This window comes from Indicator indicator, chromosome 15, assembly GCF_027791375.1.
Source record: "Indicator indicator isolate 239-I01 chromosome 15, UM_Iind_1.1, whole genome shotgun sequence".
Lineage (NCBI taxonomy): Eukaryota > Metazoa > Chordata > Aves > Piciformes > Indicatoridae > Indicator > Indicator indicator.
Window position 1 is genome coordinate 7,540,313 of NC_072024.1, and position 16,455 is coordinate 7,556,767.

General features: G+C 47.2%; 1 protein-coding gene across 3 annotated transcripts in view; it reads left to right on the forward strand.

Moving 5' to 3' along the window:
- The first annotated feature begins 12,252 nt into the window (after window positions 1-12,252).
- Window positions 12,253-16,455, forward strand: part of MAGI1 (membrane associated guanylate kinase, WW and PDZ domain containing 1) — a 351,151-nt gene continuing 346,948 nt past the window's right edge. For all 3 annotated transcript variants that reach the window (XM_054387388.1, XM_054387391.1, XM_054387390.1), the window contains exon 1: window positions 12,253-12,538. In XM_054387388.1, the coding sequence (XP_054243363.1) occupies window positions 12,253-12,538 (286 nt within the window). The remainder of the gene's footprint in view (window positions 12,539-16,455) is intronic.

Here is a 16,455-nt window from a genome sequence, read left to right on the forward strand (position 1 = left end):
TGCACACTCTTGCTTGAGGAAAGCAGACATATAAGGGAGAGGTGCCCATCAAAGCAGCACCAGATGCCTGATGGGTGTTGGGCTGCAGGAGGAAGCTCACAACCACAAAAGTGGGTTTCTCAAATCTGGAAGCTGGGGTTTTAATCCCAGAAGCAAACTTGACAGTGGAAACATTTGGGAAACAGCTGGTATCAGCTATTGCTGCTCCTCCTTGTCCATGGGGATGGATTGCATTGCTGTAAATTACTGTGTTGGCAGCAGTCCCTGTTCACACCCCATGCCTTGGTAAAACTGTGAGCTGGGAATGGAAGTAGTGGAGCATCAGTCCTGGCTTTATGCCACTTAGGAGTTGCCTGTTGAAAGCAATTCTTGGTTACCATCTGAGTGACTTTCTAGGAGCTTTTTAATGCCTGAGAAGCTGGTTGTGAGGGTCAAGTGAATTTGGATCCAGCTCACATGATCTGCATACAGCAGAAATCTGGATGCATCCAGAAGGAAAGTAGGGAAAACAGGATAAGAGAAGTTGATGGGCTGAAAACTTAATTAACATGTTGAAAATTTTGACCTGAACTCAGGGTCTTTCCCTTTTTCTTTTCCTTTGTCACGTTTGGTTTCTGATCGTCTACTATTATTGCTCAGAATAAATTTTGCTCCCAAATTAGAAATAACTTGTATCAGGTAAATGTGTTAATTCTGTTGTACTGCAGTGGAAATGATAGAATTCCTGGTGTCCTCCTCCCCAGTCCGCCATATACCTTCCTCTGATCCACTCTGTGGCTCAGCTAATAGTTTTGCAGCCCTGCAGATTTCAAGTAACTGAATAACAACCCCAAAGTTTTTCTCTTTATTGCATCCATCTGCTTCACTAGGATGGGGAGCAGCTCCTTATGATATACTTAGAATAACACATCTGCTGATGCTTGTTGCAGTACAGGGTCCTGCCCCCTCCTCTTGCTTTCTATGACAAACAAGCAACAGAATGACAAATAAAGCTGTGGTTGCCTTTGTCAGCTCCAGCTCTTTGTGCTGCAGGCAAGATGAAATACCCACACAATCATGGCACCATCCCATATTTATTTAAAAATATTAAACTATTTATAATGGAGAGGTCATCAGCATGCTGCATTCATTAGCAAGGGCTCCAGGGAAGAGACAGCAGCAAGAGAAAGAAACACAAACAGGCTCTACACGAAAGAAGGAGCAAAGAAGCTTCCCTTTGAAATGTCAGTGCTAAGCAGCAATTTAAACCAGGAAGAATTAAAATACAAGGAATCTCAATAGTCTGGGTACAACAGCCTGCCCTGGCTACCGGAGAACCCATGGTGGAATTCCAATGGCTGTAAGGATAGAGGATCAGGTCTGTGCTGCACAGTAAAATGTAAATGAGTTTGCTTTATGAAACGAAGGATGAAACTGCTCCTTGTGTAAAGAACTGACAGCCGTGAAGGGTGGCACAGAGCAGGTCGGGGAGGGAGGCAGGCAGGCAGAGTTGGGTTCATGCAAGGGCTGCATGCTGTAAGATGCTGAGCACCTCTCTGAGCTGTGGGGTGGCTGCCAAGCAGCACACAGGTGGATGTGAGGTCCCTGCCAGGAGCAGGCTGGAAAATGTCACTGGAGAGGAAGAGGCTGCTCTGCATGACAAGGTGTGAGTCCAGCACTGGGTCGAGTTGCTCAGAAATGGCCATCTGACCTTATAAAGTGCTTCTGGGCATTGCAGGGCAAGTGGGTGTTAGAATCCAATGACAAAAGTGAGGAGTAGAGGATCTGTTCTCTCCTGGGCAGTGTTTCTGAGCAAACCGAAATGTGTCAAGTAACTACATTTGAAGTCATTTAAATCTACCGCAGAGGTTTTATGGTTCTTGGCCCCCTTCACTCCATCTCCTGTTGCCATCTATTCAGAAGAGCTGCTATACCCTGTGCAAGGGATGTCCATCTCTGCTGACTCTGCATGCAGGCAAAACCAACTGTGGTAGGGAAGCTCACATTAGGATAATGAATTGGAAGAGGTCAGAAGAGATAAATATTTTCTCTTTGGCTTGCCATGCCCTTTCAGAAATTGATTTGTATTGGTCAGTTGCATGGTACTTTTCCTTTTATATTTCCTTTTCTCATTATTTTTTTTCTTAATAGATGTAGATCACACTCAAAATCCAAAGTGCTCAGATAAGCTTTGGAACTGTCCTTGGCTCTTTATATTTCCATTTCCCTGGCTGCCTTCTGGAAATGTGTTTTTAGAGGTTTCTCACTCCAACTTTTCCTTTACTTGCCCACAGGATTTTCACATTTTTAGCGATAAGAGAGTTGCAGCCTGTGTGAAATGGCCAAAACAAAACCCAGAGCTGTGTCTTCCTTCCTTCTTCACCACAAGATCTTTCCCCTCCCTGGATTCTGCCTTTGCTCTTTCTCCCCTTCCAACCTGAAACTCCACTAAAAATTTACCAGCTTTTATGAGTCCCTCCAGGCAGAGAAGGAATGATCCCTAATTCCCACTTTCCATCCTTCTGCTGGGCTGAGAACATTTTATTTTAGTGCAGAATTATACAAGAATTCCTACAGGGACTTTTCACATCCATATTTCCTTCTAGCACTTCTGCTGAATCATCTAGGCACTGCAATTTGCTTGGCTGGAGAGCAATGGATTTTTATAAATTATCGACATGCTGAAATGGGCTCTGGTCCAAACCTTCTCCTTTGCTGTGAGTCTAATCCCTGTTCTATTGTGGAGGAGGAAGACGACTCATCTCCAGCTGGTAAGGTTGGATGCAGGGCCTGGTGATGCATGCAGGAGAAGGAAACCAGGAGCACTTATGTTGGGAGCAGCATTACAGCCAACACACTAGAACTGCAAAGACAACTCTATTAGTTCAGATGTTGTCTCCAAAGAGCCATTAGGGTGCAACAGCTCCCAAAAGCAGGCACAAACAATTCACCATGTATCATCCTCTTGTGGGCTCCTTTCTTCCACTTTTGGTCCTCTGCTGGGCAGTAGAGTGTGTCTGTCATTGTACAATGCAATTCTGTATCCATGGATCCACATCTTCAACTAAAAGCTTATTCTATGCATGTCAGGAGTGTTGAGACTTAGTTCTGCAGCAATGAATGGAATTAACCTAGCAGTTAAATGGCATTGAGGGATGTGTGGGAGATGTGATGTCCACCCATATCTGGTGCTGTATGGATGATTTCTTACACAGGGTTTTGGGAGTGTGGAAAGCCTCCATGACCTCATGCTGAGGCCTCAGAGTTGATCAGTTCCTGCTGCATGATGAGAGCAGTATCCTGATTTATCCCTGTTGTGATGGCTGCCCATCACAGATCTGGCAAGCTGTTGTCAGCAGAACCATGCAGTGGATGCCTTAACCTCTGCTGGGCAGAGCAGGAAGCTGGAGCTGCTTCCTCTTCAAGCCTGCCTGCCAGAGACATGATTCACATTTTACAGCTAATTGACTGCACTGATCTGGCTGCCAGGAAGGGATAATATTCAATGAGTGGCTTCTCTTCCAGTTACTGCTGTCCAAGACCCTGCATGCACCTTATAAAACCAGTCCTGTGACTTGACTAACTGGCCTTCAGAGGTCCAGGCTCTCCCACGCCCTGCCCTTCTCATTTTACCTGCTTCTTTGCTTAACTCTGTGTCCTCCAAGCGGTCCCTTACCTGGGGAGGAGACAGTGGCTATTTGCTGGGTAATCCAGAATTAAGATGGGATTGGTTGTAAGTCCCACCCCCCTCTTTCTACTTCTGATCAAAGCCTCACTTCATAGAGGTGGGGGTTGCTCTGCGAGCAGCTATGGAGCTTGGTGGAAATGAATGCCATCAGCCCCTAGCAGCAGGAGGAGTTTGACTCAAAGCTGACTGAAACTCACTGTGACCACTGGCTCACAATACCATCAGCCCACACCCCCCTTGTGCTGGTTCCTGTGTATGTTTTATGGACAGCCCTGAGCTCACAGCTGGAGGATGCAATGAGATAAGAAGCCCACGTGGCAGACAAAAACTGATCAGCCCATTGCCCTGCTGAATACAAAACAAGGAAGGAAACTTGTAAATACTACCCCAAGGAGGCCAGCATGTGCCGCAAGGATGGGCTGGCGGTTGTACAAGCCCCAGCACTGCTACTCGCTTCTTGATCTGCTCATCTGCCACCCAACTGGAGTTTACTTGTTAACACTTCTTCCCAAAGCTGGCTCCCAGCAGAGCCACTGCTGAGCTGGCTTTCATCTCTGCACCACGACGCCAGGCAGGAGCAGGAGCAAGCGTACAGCCTGGGATTCCCAGCTCCAGGATCTGGCCCATCATACTTCTGTGATGACGCTAGGAAGATGCAGAGCAAACAATGCTGGAGGAATAACTGAGCCCACACGCTCTGCTAGAGCAGTTCCCATGATGTCTGCTCAGCCCCCAACTAATTTAGCCCACAGGAGGAGCTGGCAGATTAGGCAGCGAGACGCGCTAATTCGGGCTGCGGTTCATGCGAACGGGTGACGAGACAGTCTGGGAGACAATGTGAGCTAATATTAGGACACCAGGCAGGGAGTCAGGAATCCTAATCCCAACTGCCACTGACCTCCTCCCAGGCCCTGGATCTCTCTTTGGAGCTGCTTGGAGAAAAGCAGCATCTCCCTTTACGTTTGGCTGGGTTAGCCCTGGGAGCTGTTTATCCCAGACAAGGCTTCTGGCTGTTCTTACATATAAATAGTAAGGATGATCATAGACTTTCTATAGGGGGTATGGCATTGCAGGAGCAATATCCAAGATGCTGCTTTTGTTGGATCAAGCCCATACATGCAGCAAATGCCACTTTAGCATACACATACTCTTGTGGGACTAGCAAGCAGTGAGTTGATCAGGGATGTTTCTGTGAAGATCTAGAGTCAGACACCACCATGAATTCTTCTGCCTCAGTGCTTCAAAAAGCGAACCAGGGTTTGTATATCTTCCAAATCACTGAGTGATATCTTGTGGTGTGTTAATTGGCTCTGCTTCTGAGAACACTGATGTGTGTGCTCGGCCTTACACATGTGGCTTGTCTGATGCCTGTAATTTACCCTCACGAGCAAAGAGAAGCCAGTCCCCAGATGGCTGCAGGATCAGGGCTGTGCTGTGTCTTGCTGCCTTGTCTGTTGTGGCTTTCACCAGAATTACAGTTATGACCCAGAGAGGGAACTCCCAGCTACTCCTAACTGTTGAAAGGAGACCAAATTGATACTGCTCCAAATCCTTGGCTTGTCCCATCATTGTGCCTTATTGCTAATTTTTGATTTATTTAGTCTTGTTGAGGGTATTTGGGCAAACTTTTTGTAAGGATGAAATAAACTCTTGTTTATAGCCATCTTCTCCTGTTCAGAGTTTCTCTGAGGGGGGAAAAAGTGATTTCTGCTGTTTATTCTGTGTACAGAATTGCTATTGATATTCTCTGGCTTGATTCTTTGCTTTTAAGAAAAAGAATCCTGCATACTGGAGCTGGTGGACAGGATGCTGCATGAATTCAATCCCATGTGCCACACCATTTTGGGAAGCTGAGCCTTTGTGGCTGGTTTTATTTTCAAGCCAAACCATGAGATTGACACCTTTAATTAGCTGCACTCAAGCTATTTGAATCAGGGTGTGCTATGGAGAGAGGTGAGTTATCCACAGCTTTTTCTTCCTGTTTTTTTTTCCCCCCCATATTTAAACCATCAGACTCAAACACACATCCATCACAAGGGACTATCAGTTTACTCAACATGCACCACCTTTGAAAGGTTCAGACTCTGCCTCTTTATGGTGCCATAAAGACTTGCAGCAGAAGTCTTTCCTTATTTAGCTGTCTCCAGCTAGTTTTCAGGATTTTTAGGGGGGATGAGTAGCATGGTTCATATGTTGAAGATAGATACAGAAAATAAGAGAAACAGAGCATGGGATGGAGAGGTAGTATTGCATAGGAGGCTGGAAGACCAGTGAATGGAATCTTCATTAGCCTCAGCAGAGCTGGTGGTGGAGTTTGAGGATGTGATGTGGCTCTCTGTGTATCTGTAGAGGAAAGGAGAAGGGTAATAAAGGAGGAGAGAATGAGATTCTCAAGAGCTGCAGTGAGTTTGGGTGAGTGTTGGTGCCTTGGGCAGTTGTGTTGAGTTTTTACACCACAAATCAGAGGTGAGCCCTTTTCCTTTTTGAGCTGCAGAAGAAGAGAGGGGGAGGTTTATCAGCTGAGACAGATGAATTGGAATAGCTTATCTTAGCAGGGCAGAGCTATTGTCTGCTGAAAAGTCTCTGGTAACCCATGTGGAGCTATTAAAATAGCAAAAGAAAAATTCCTAGGGAAGAATGTGACTTAATATCTACCAGACTAGGAGCAAGAATTTGCTCCTTCTGTGGCTAGATTATAGTAAAAAAAAAAAAAGACTAGAAAAGTCAAGACTTTTTTCTTTATATATTTTTCTTTTTTTTTTTTTTTCCCTTTCCCTCCTTTCTGGAAATTTTCCTCATGTTGCAGACCTCCCCTCGCCTAAAATCTGCCTGAAATGGATAAAAGTTGAAGGATGTGGCAACCTCAGGTTCCCTTGCAAAGCCAATCTGATCCTTGCTGTCGCCAACAGGCTGTGCCCTCTCCCCTCTGCTCCCGACTTCTCAGGAGGTTTCTAAGGCTGAGAGTAGCCTGGCTCCCTCTTTGCCAGAAAGCCTCACCCACAGCAATCACTCCCTGGAACAAGGCTTCTGCAGGGAAGGCATGCCTGAAAGAGACTAATAAATGCAGGAGCACAAATCCTAATGAACCGTAATGAGATCTACAATGTTTAATTGCATTGGACTTTTTTTAGTATCTTCCTTTCTGTAATGACTGTTGGATTCATGCTATCCCTAAGGACACCCCAAGGCCATTACCTGCTGCCAGGTGGTCACTCTGTGCCCTTGTGCTTCTACCCAGTAAGTTCAACAACATCCCAATCTACCCATCCTGTTGTTTGTTATTTAAGCCATAGGATATGACAGATCATGTTTTATGGAGGCATTAATTTATGCTGTTGGTGACTTTAAACACTCAAGAAGTATATTAATGGCCCTATAAAATATACCCCAGAGTGTCTTAATATGGTTATGAGATTGATCTTCAGCATTATATTCTACTGTGTGTGATATTGTTGAAATAAATTGTAGTGGAAGGTGACACAGGGGATTCCAGTAAGAGGTGGGTGAGTTGTCTTTTCTTCCCAGGCTCCTGTGATCACAGATTCATTGTGAGCAAGCCATAGGATGGGGCTCTCTCCACCCTACTGCAGGAGGCTGGAGATGTCCCACGCAAGGTGCTGTCTTTGATGGTGGAGCTTGCTGGCCCAGCTCTGTGAATGATCTTAGGCAGTAGTTATTCATGCTGTTTGGTCTGTGGCTCTAGCCAGAGCTGCTTATGTCCTGACACTTGGGAGGTTTCCTAATAAATACAGAGTTCAGTTGGTATCTGGAGGTGAATCATCAGCTGAAACATTTGCCAGAGCCAGGACTCAAAGCATCATCAGCCTGTCTCCTCCTTGCTACCAGACAGCATTACCAGCTTGTCAAGAAACTCTTGATGCCACTTTGAAAACTCTCCCATAAAAGGCAGGTGGGATTATTATGAAAACCAACTCTTGTTTGGGAAACACAGCAACACATGGATTTCTTACCGACAGGTGCAGGTAGCATGAGGGTACCAACAGGAAGCCTCACTGTCTGAAAGGCTGGACCTCATTTAAAGTTACTCTCTCCCAAGATCAATATACTCAGGCCTTCAAAGCCTCAAGCCCTGTGATGTCAATGTATTGAGAGTTTGGGGTTTAGCTGGAAATCAAGAAGAAATTCTGAAGTATTAAATAACCTGTACTTTTGCTTGTATCCTTAATCATTTTAATCTTTTTTTTTTTTTACACTCTCTGGTGGGAGCATATGGTTCTAAACTCTCCTCTCATAAACCCACAACATTCTCAGTGACTAGACATGTCTTTCATCCCACAACAAGCGAAACTGTGGTTTTCAATAGTTTTTGTATGAAATCTGAGAGTGTGATTTGATGCTTAGGTGAGATTTGACCCATTTTAAAATCCAGGACACAGTATGAAATTTCAGAGATGCTTATGAGACCAAGGCCATAGGTCAATATCCTATTTGAAGGAACCATTTAGCTGTTGTGTGTTTGTAGCAGGTCCTGATGCATGCAGAGCACCTTTCTGAGGGAGGAAGAAAGTATCAACCCACTCATCTCAACAGATTAGAGGCTGCTGACAGAGGAGCCACCAAACCATAGTGACTGGAAACCAAAGAGCAAGAAAATTGGGCTCTGCTTAAAGCTTTGAGCCTATCTGAATTGGGTTTTGAAGTATTGTGACAGGCTGCGAGCTGCTGAAGACTGTACAATCCTGTGTGAGGTGAGACTGGACCAGCAGCTGGAGACGAGGTACATCAGCTGCAACCACCCTTGCTCAGATGAGGAATGTGCCTGAGCTTTTCCCTGCCCCACGTTAATGTTCAACTGTTCCCCAGGCACCCTGGGAAGCTTCGTTAATTAGTGTTTATAAAGAGCTTAGAGACCCTTGCAAAAAGGAGAGTGCTGTTATCAGAAGTGCAGTTGTTAGAGATGAAGATGGTTTGTTAATCATTAAATCAGTTCCCTGCAAATTCAGGACCACTGTCCCCTGGGAGAGAGGTTGAGCTGTGCAGCTGGAATGCAAAGACAGGTTTTTGTGTTGTAATGACTAATTATCTATTGGGCTGGTGCCAGGGACTCTCCTGGGCAGAAGTAGCCCTGCCACAGGTCACGGACTCAGCACTGTTGATGGCTGACCAAGGGCTTCCTCTCATAGAGGTGGCTGGAGTAACTATGACCTGAGATCATCTTGTTGCAGCAGTAAGGTGCTGGGCAGTCACAAGGCTGGGAATGAGGACAATGAAAGATCTTGGTTACATTTAAACAGTTCCAAGTGATGTCAGCCTTTAGGACTTTGGGATATCCTGATTAATGGCTTGACCAACTGATCTTTACTGGATGCAACTAGGAGATAAAATAGGATGGAGCAAAACTGCAGGGAAAGTCTTAAAATGAGAAAGTTCTGGGTGAGGTCTGTGGGTTTTGTTAATTGTCAGCAAGAACAATTTTGGGAACACAGTAGCCCAAACATGAGCATGGCATTAGGATTATGATGGGAATAGCTCACTCTTCCCTTAGGGTTGCAGCATTTGTAAGCAAACAGAAGGTAACCCTCAGAAGTCTGTCATCTCATACATTTTACTGGCAAAATTGTTCTTTAAAATGGTGTTTTTCAAAAATTTTTTCCATGAGACATGAGTAGTTCTGTAAGATCTATTCAGGGCAGCCACAGCTCATGTGATGCTCACATGGATCCCAGATGAATTTTAGCTTAGCTGGGCTGTCACATAACACATCCTGCAAAATGATGGTGATGAAAATACGTCACACCCAGCTCTCAGCTGTGAACAAGAGTCTCATTGCACTGTGAGCTCATACGTGTGACATGGCTATCAGCTGGCGTGCAGATGAGACATAAACCCTTCCCTGCCAGCCATGCTGCTGCTCCTCAGGGACCATGGGTCTCCTGAGCATTTATTGCCTGGGACACTTAGCCTGATCATTAGTCCAGTTTTTACTGGTCCAGGTATAGTAAAAGACATTTGTCATCCTAAAAGTGAAAAACTGGGTAGCCAGTTGCAGAGCCAGTGGAAACAGGTATTAAGGCAGCTCCCGATGCTCAAATATAGGGGATCAGCACAGCTTTAAGTGTGAAAATTAAAGTTCCATGTGGAAAAAAAACTCTTAGAGATTGAAGAATAAAAGGGCTGGGCACAGCAGGGAGTTCAAAATTCAGGAGTCTGCTTCTGCATGTGCCCTTCATACCCAGGGAGGTAGGCACTGTCCTGCTCCTTGGAAGGGGCTCAGGCACTTATTCCAACTTTCTGAGCACTAGCAGTCCCATCTGCTTCCCACAGAGACCTGGAGAGAGGTGCCTGAGGCACCAGGGATGGAGCTGACTCACTGCTGTGCTATGTGACATTGGACAAAGCCTTGGTTCCCCTGCCTGGAGGTGGCTGTGTCACTCAGGCCAGAGACACAGCAGAGCCTGCAGCGATGGGGGGTTTATGAAACAGCCATATGAGAGATCATAGAATGGCTTGGGTTGGAAAGGACCTTTGAAGGTCCTCTAATCCAATCACCTTGCAGCAAACAGGGACATCTTCAACCAGAACAGGTTGCTCAGAGTCCCAGTCCAACCCGACCTTGAATGGTTCCAGGTGTATCTACCACCTGTCTGGGCAACCTGCTCCAGTGTCTCACCACCCTCATTGTGAAAAATTTCTTCCATATATCTGGGTTAAATCTCCCCTCTTTTAGGTTAAAGCCATCACCCCTTCTCCTGTTGAACAGCCCCTGTTGAAAAGAATGTCCACATCTTTCTTACAGACCCCTGAAAAAACTGCAAGTCTCCCCAGAGCCCTCTCTTCTCCACGCTGAACAACCCCAACTCTATGTGCATGTCCTCACAGCAGATCATTTTTGTGGCCCTTCTCTGGACCGGCTTTAATAGATCTATGTATATCTTGTGCTGAGGACTCCAGAACTGGACAATCTCAGCCAGGGGGAAAGGAGAGATGGGGATGCAAGGTGTGAGGCAAGGACAGGTTAACCTACGTCATCTGGGACAGATGTAAGGGCAGGCAAGGTACCCCTGTCACCCTTGTTGGAGGTCTGTGAGCTAAGCCTGGCTGATCAGCTTGGCCAGCACCTGAGGCCATTGGGCTGAGCTCCATCCCCAGCTATCGTGCACAGGCTCCCTGAGCCTGCCGGCTCTCCTGCATCGCCGATCATTTCAGTACACGCATGGCTTGAGAGATGTGAGATGAGAGAGCAACACAGGCAGCAGGAAAAGTCTGCAGGCTGTACCGGCAGCATGGACGTTTGGGCAGCGCAGACAGCAGGAGCAGGCTCTTTGTTTCCCTGTGTCACTTCTCAGTCCTGATTAGCAGCAAAATAGGGCACGCACACATCTGACAAGTGAATTCCTTGCTGGAAGGGGTTTGGTCATGCATAAGACTGCTCAAAATGAGGCCTAGCTTTCAGGTTTGGAAGCATGGAGCATGACCTGGAAGGGACAGCTGGTACGTGCATGCTTACTTTTCCTCATTTGAGCTTTGCACCAGTTCTGGGTAACTTTGAGCAGTTGTGGTCAAGGGCAAACAAACGGCTGCATGTCCATTTCCCCAGGAGACAGACTTCATTATAGGTCAGCCCATCTCGTAAACAATTACAGAAGGAAAATAAAGCACGAGAACATTATAACATCACAAATTCAAGATGAGCATGGCTCTACCTCAGCTTGGGTACCGTTTCATTGACCGGCTTGTGCAAGCTTTTCCTCAGGACTTGTACTTCATCGTGCTCTCTCCTGTAACAACCTCCTGGAAAGCACAGGTGAGCAGTCTGTAACTTGGAAAATCCTCGAAATGCCCCCGGGGAAAGCAAAGAATTACCCTGAAACATGAGCATCTCCTGGGGCTGAGCTTCTGGAACAGCTCTCAGCAGAGCCCTGCGCTCCCCGGCCCCTTGCTGGAACATGAATTATTTCACCCAATCTCCGCCTGGCCTCCATCGGAACAACTTTTTCCCTTTGGAAAAGTTGTCCGTGGGAGAGGGGCGCTCGGAACCGCAGCACTGCTGCCGGTGGAGCGGGAGGAAAGGGAGCTCGAGATCGGCCACGGGCTCGCACATGGGGCGCACGGGCGGCCGCGCCGTGCCGGGGGCGGGGAGGCGGGCGGGGGCCGGGCCGGGCCGGGCCGGGGCGGGGTGTGCGAGGGCGCCTGCGCCGGCGGCGCGGAGCGGAGCGCGGCGGAGCGGGACGGACCCAAGTGTAACAAAACAAACGGGGCTTTGTATAGCTTTAAAGGCGCCGCCTCCGCGCTCCGAGCAGCGCTCCGCGGAGAGGGGCGGCGGGACAAGGAGCGGCGCGGGAGGGCGAGGGCCAGCCGGATTTGTGTTTTGGGCTTTTTTTTTTTTTGGCTTTTATTTTTTTTTAAATTTTGTTATTTTTCTTTCTTTTTTTCTAGTAACACGGGAAGGGAAGGCGGGAGGTGGGTGCGTTCCCTCCGCGGGCGCGGAGCCATGCGGGCCGGGCGCGGTGCCGGTGGAGATGGCTTGAGGGGCCGGCGGCGGGTCAGTCTATGAAGCGGCGGGTCGGCGCCCCCTGCGCACCTGCTTACCGCGCTTCCGCGGGCGCGGAGGGCCGCGCAGCACTATGTCGCGCGTCGTCCAGAAGAAGAACCACTGGGCCAGCCGAGTGCGGCAGTGCACTCTAACCCGCGGGCCCGGCGGGCAGCTGGGCTTCGTCCTGCTCGGAGGAGCGGAGCACGGTGAATTCCCTTACGCGGGCGCGGCGGTGGGAGACAGTGAAGCGGCGCTGAGCGAGGGGGAGCTGCTGCTGGAGGTGCAGGGGGTCCGCGTCTCGGGGCTGCCGCGCTACGACGTGCTGGAAGTGATCCGGAGCTGCAAGGACCCCATCGTGGTGAAAGCCGTCCGACAAGGTGCGAGGCCGGGCCGGGCGCGGGGCTGTGGAGGGTCGGGGCGGGGGAGTGCCGTTCCGCGCTGCCCTTGGAGGTGGTGCCGAGGCCCCGCCGGTGGTGCTGGGTGGCCGAGGGCGAGTGCGGTGCGGTGCAGAAGGGAAAGGTGAACGTTAGTCCATCGGGGCAGCACAGGTCCCCCAGTGCAGTCCCACAGGTTTGCACACACTCGTGTGCGCACATTTACCGGGCGCACCTCGGCACCGTCACCTCGTAGTCCTGGTTCGGGACCCCGCTTGCAGTGTTCCAGCCTGTGTTAAGCACAGCGAGGAATTGCGTGAGGCTTTCCCTGAGGCACCCGTCGAGCCCCCAGCGCTCCCGGCAGGAGCACCCATGGGCGTTAGGGAGGGAGCCCAGTGACCGGGGCTGACCCCTGTCGCGGCAAAGGCAGACCCACAGGTGGGGGAATGTGGGAGAAATTCTTCTCCAGCAGCTGAGCATCCTTTGGAGCAGTTGCGCTGCTGCGCGATGACGGGAGGCTTCTTCAAAAAGTGCAGCATGTGATTGCCGGCTGCTCGCCTTGGGAAGGAAGAAGCTCTGACCCTCCTACCACAGCATCTCTGATTTCAAGCCAGCTCGGGATTGCTTTTTTTTCCCCGGATTTACCCTAAGTGAGGACACATCCGGGCTCCCAGCCCTGTAGTGCACAGGTAGATCTCCCTCTTGGCTAGGAAAATGGATAGGAAGAGCCCTCCCATGGGGATTAAAAAACCCCAACACTTCACATCCGTGTACGCACAAGAGTCGCTCAACAGGTTGGCATAACAGGCCTGGATAATGGGCTTGTAATTTGCAGGGCAGGACTTGAATTTCGTTCCAGGAAACTCTTGGTGTTGCTTCAGCCGCTGAGGCTGGTTTGATGGGCAAGGATGAGCAGGGCTGCATCTGGGCACCTGGAAGGGTGCAGGATGGAGGAGCACCCCAGATCAGCTCCATGTAGAGGAACTGCCCAAGAGATTCCTTTGGGGAAAGTATATTTGTCATCCAGACCCATATCTGGATGCATCTCAAAGTTGGGGATTTTGCTCTGGGTGTTGGTGCAAGAGGCATTTTTTTTTTTCTGTAGTTGGTTCAACCCAGCTGGTCACTGCAGACAAAATTTCTGGCCAGCTGGCAGGAACATCACCTGAAGTCTTGTCCCTGTCTTCACTAGTGTACAGAGCTGAAGGGCTGCAGGCACTTGTCTCATAGCTATCATTCGAACCTCTCTTGCTGGAGCAAATCTCAGCAAAGGGGTGTTGGAGAGGAGATGAGCCATGGCTGAGCAATCCCCCTCAACCACCTGCTCCCCTTTTCTGGGAAAACATCAGCTCAAAACTGCCCCAGAGCTGTTGTACTAAAGCACAGTTACTTGTTAGTCATTTCTAAGCAAACTGTCAAACTCCCAACAAAATCAGCTTCTTTTAAATACATGTGTGTTTTCCCTGCTGCGTTTTTCTGACTTCACTGGGAAGCAGGGAGGGAAACTGAGCTCCTGGTTTCCCTGCCCAGGCAGGAGGGGGAGAAAAGCACGAGGAAAAGTATGAGGAAGTTAGGCAGGTTTTTTCTTTTATTTTTTCTTTTTTTTTTTTCCCATACTGATTGTTTTAGCAGAAGTGCTAAAATTCAGCTTATGATGTTGGTGGTTGAAAGAAGGTGGTAAAAACCCAAACCCTTCCCAAACAAACAATTTCTGATTAACTTCTTGTTATTTTGGAAATCCTAGTTAATTTAAATAGAAAAGCATCATGGGAATGTACCAGAAAAGGTAGAATTTAGTGGTAAATGTGTATCTCAGCTCCAGGATATGGTCAGAAGAAGGGGCAGAAAGCTGAGTTTTAGCGTATTGGCTGGGTTTACTTGGAAGCTGGGAGAAAAAGGTTCAAAGCATTGCAAGGGAGTCAGAGCAGGTAGTTGAACCTTGGACCATCCTTACCCAGAAGGGAGAACCAAGCCCCTGGTTTTACTGTGGGGTTATATTTTCCTTCCTCCCTGCCCCATCTTTGCATTTAAAAAAAATGCTTTATGAGACAGGAGTGTAGAAATAGAAATACGTGTGTTTTTGTGGTCTGTCAGTGACAGCCTGGCATCTGTGTGCTGCTTTGCACAGAGCAGGAATCTCCCTCGTGAATCCAGATCATAAGTGTAGGAAAGGAGAATGTTTTAATTAAAATAGCTTACTTCTACATTGATTAAAAATCTCTTTATGAGGCTGGAAACTGTCATTCAGAAGGAATAGGCTGTGTGAAAATTGTAAACCCTTCCAAAACTGTAATTCTTCTCCTTTTCCCAGTTTTTGTGCCTAACGGACTGGTGCTGAAATGCTAGGGCAGTATTAGCCTGGAAGTGTGTACATTTTATTGCCTTGTCTATTTTGTATGACATTTACAAGGCTGGAAAAACAGGAAATTTACTATAAATAAGTCCGTCATCTACAAGCATGAACAGAGAAAATAACTGTTCTGACCTTGCACTTAGAAGACAAGACTAGGATGTGAAACATAGGTGGAATAGGCTATGCATGGGCTTTGTCATTAAACTAGGGTTTATAGGCTTACAGGCTCACATGCAGTGTTTTTTCTTTTTTGTGAGTTGTAAGTTTGAACAGGTTCCCACAAAGTACAAAAAGTAGAATCTATTTGAATTCTCTTAATTGGAATAACAGTATTTAGTACTGCTCATATGGGATTTCTTCATCATTCCCTTACCCTGTGAGAGAGAGTGAGGGAAGCTGAAGAACTTCAACAAAACTTTCCTTTCCTTTGCCCCTACGTGTACCCTTTTTTTTTGGTATTAAGTTTGAGAAAGAAAGATACAACTATAGTTGCCTGGGTTTTGGAAAGAGGGAGGAAGAATCTGCTAGCATGTATCTTGGTAACTTTCAGAACTGTCAAATGTGTGAAAAAACCTCAGTTAACATGTACTGCTTTTATGACTGACTGTTTCCATCTTACATCTGTGCCCAAATTCTGATGAAATTGGCAATTAACTCCCATGGAGTTAGGAAGTGCTTTTTTATTATTACTGGATCTGAGAGTGTGGAGTTAATAGATTGAATTATAGAAGCAATGGTCACATATTCTTGTGTGAAGCTGGCATTGCCTGAACACGGCGATTTTTCAGTTGTATCTTGATTCCTTGGGTACACTTCACGAGTAGCTGATTTGGATACATCAATAATATGTTGCTCCCTTAAATAAATCCATAGTAAAATCAGGCACACTCTTTCTTCTTGGATATCTCCTTTAACAGAGTTCAGCATGACAGAACAAAAGTATATCATCTTGTTCTTCACAAGCAAAGAATTAAGGCTGTACCTGTAAAAATCACTGTATTTTGTTTATGGCAAGATGTCTGGGATTTCTTTCTCCCTCAGTGAGAGATGGGCTCATTTTGGATTGCAACCTCTTATGTTTTTTACTCCTTGGTTAGATGATCCCTGCCAAATCATACCAAGCCAGTTACTTGATATGGGATACTGTCAAAGTTAATATATTTGTACATTTATTTTTAATTTGCCTTTTTTTCCCCAGTTTTGTGTTCAATGATTTCCTAAAAACTCTCAAGATCCAGTGCCCTAAATTACCAATTGTTCTGAAACCAGGAGGTGTTGAGATCAGTTTTGTAGTGCTTTGTGGGTGAGACAATTCCACAGTAGAGAGAAGTTGTGGGGAGGGTTTTTTATTAGCCCTACACAGGGCAAACAGGAGCAGGCGTGATCCCAAACAGAAACCGTCACTGTTTACCCAGTGCTATCAGCTGCATTTGTTTCTTTTCAAACATTAACTTGACCCTAAGATAAATTCTGTGCTGTGACTCAATGCTTCAATGTCAGGCTGGCATTTGCCTGGATGAGGTGATCATGAAATGTTGAAATCAGCTACATGTCCCAGTTTGAATTA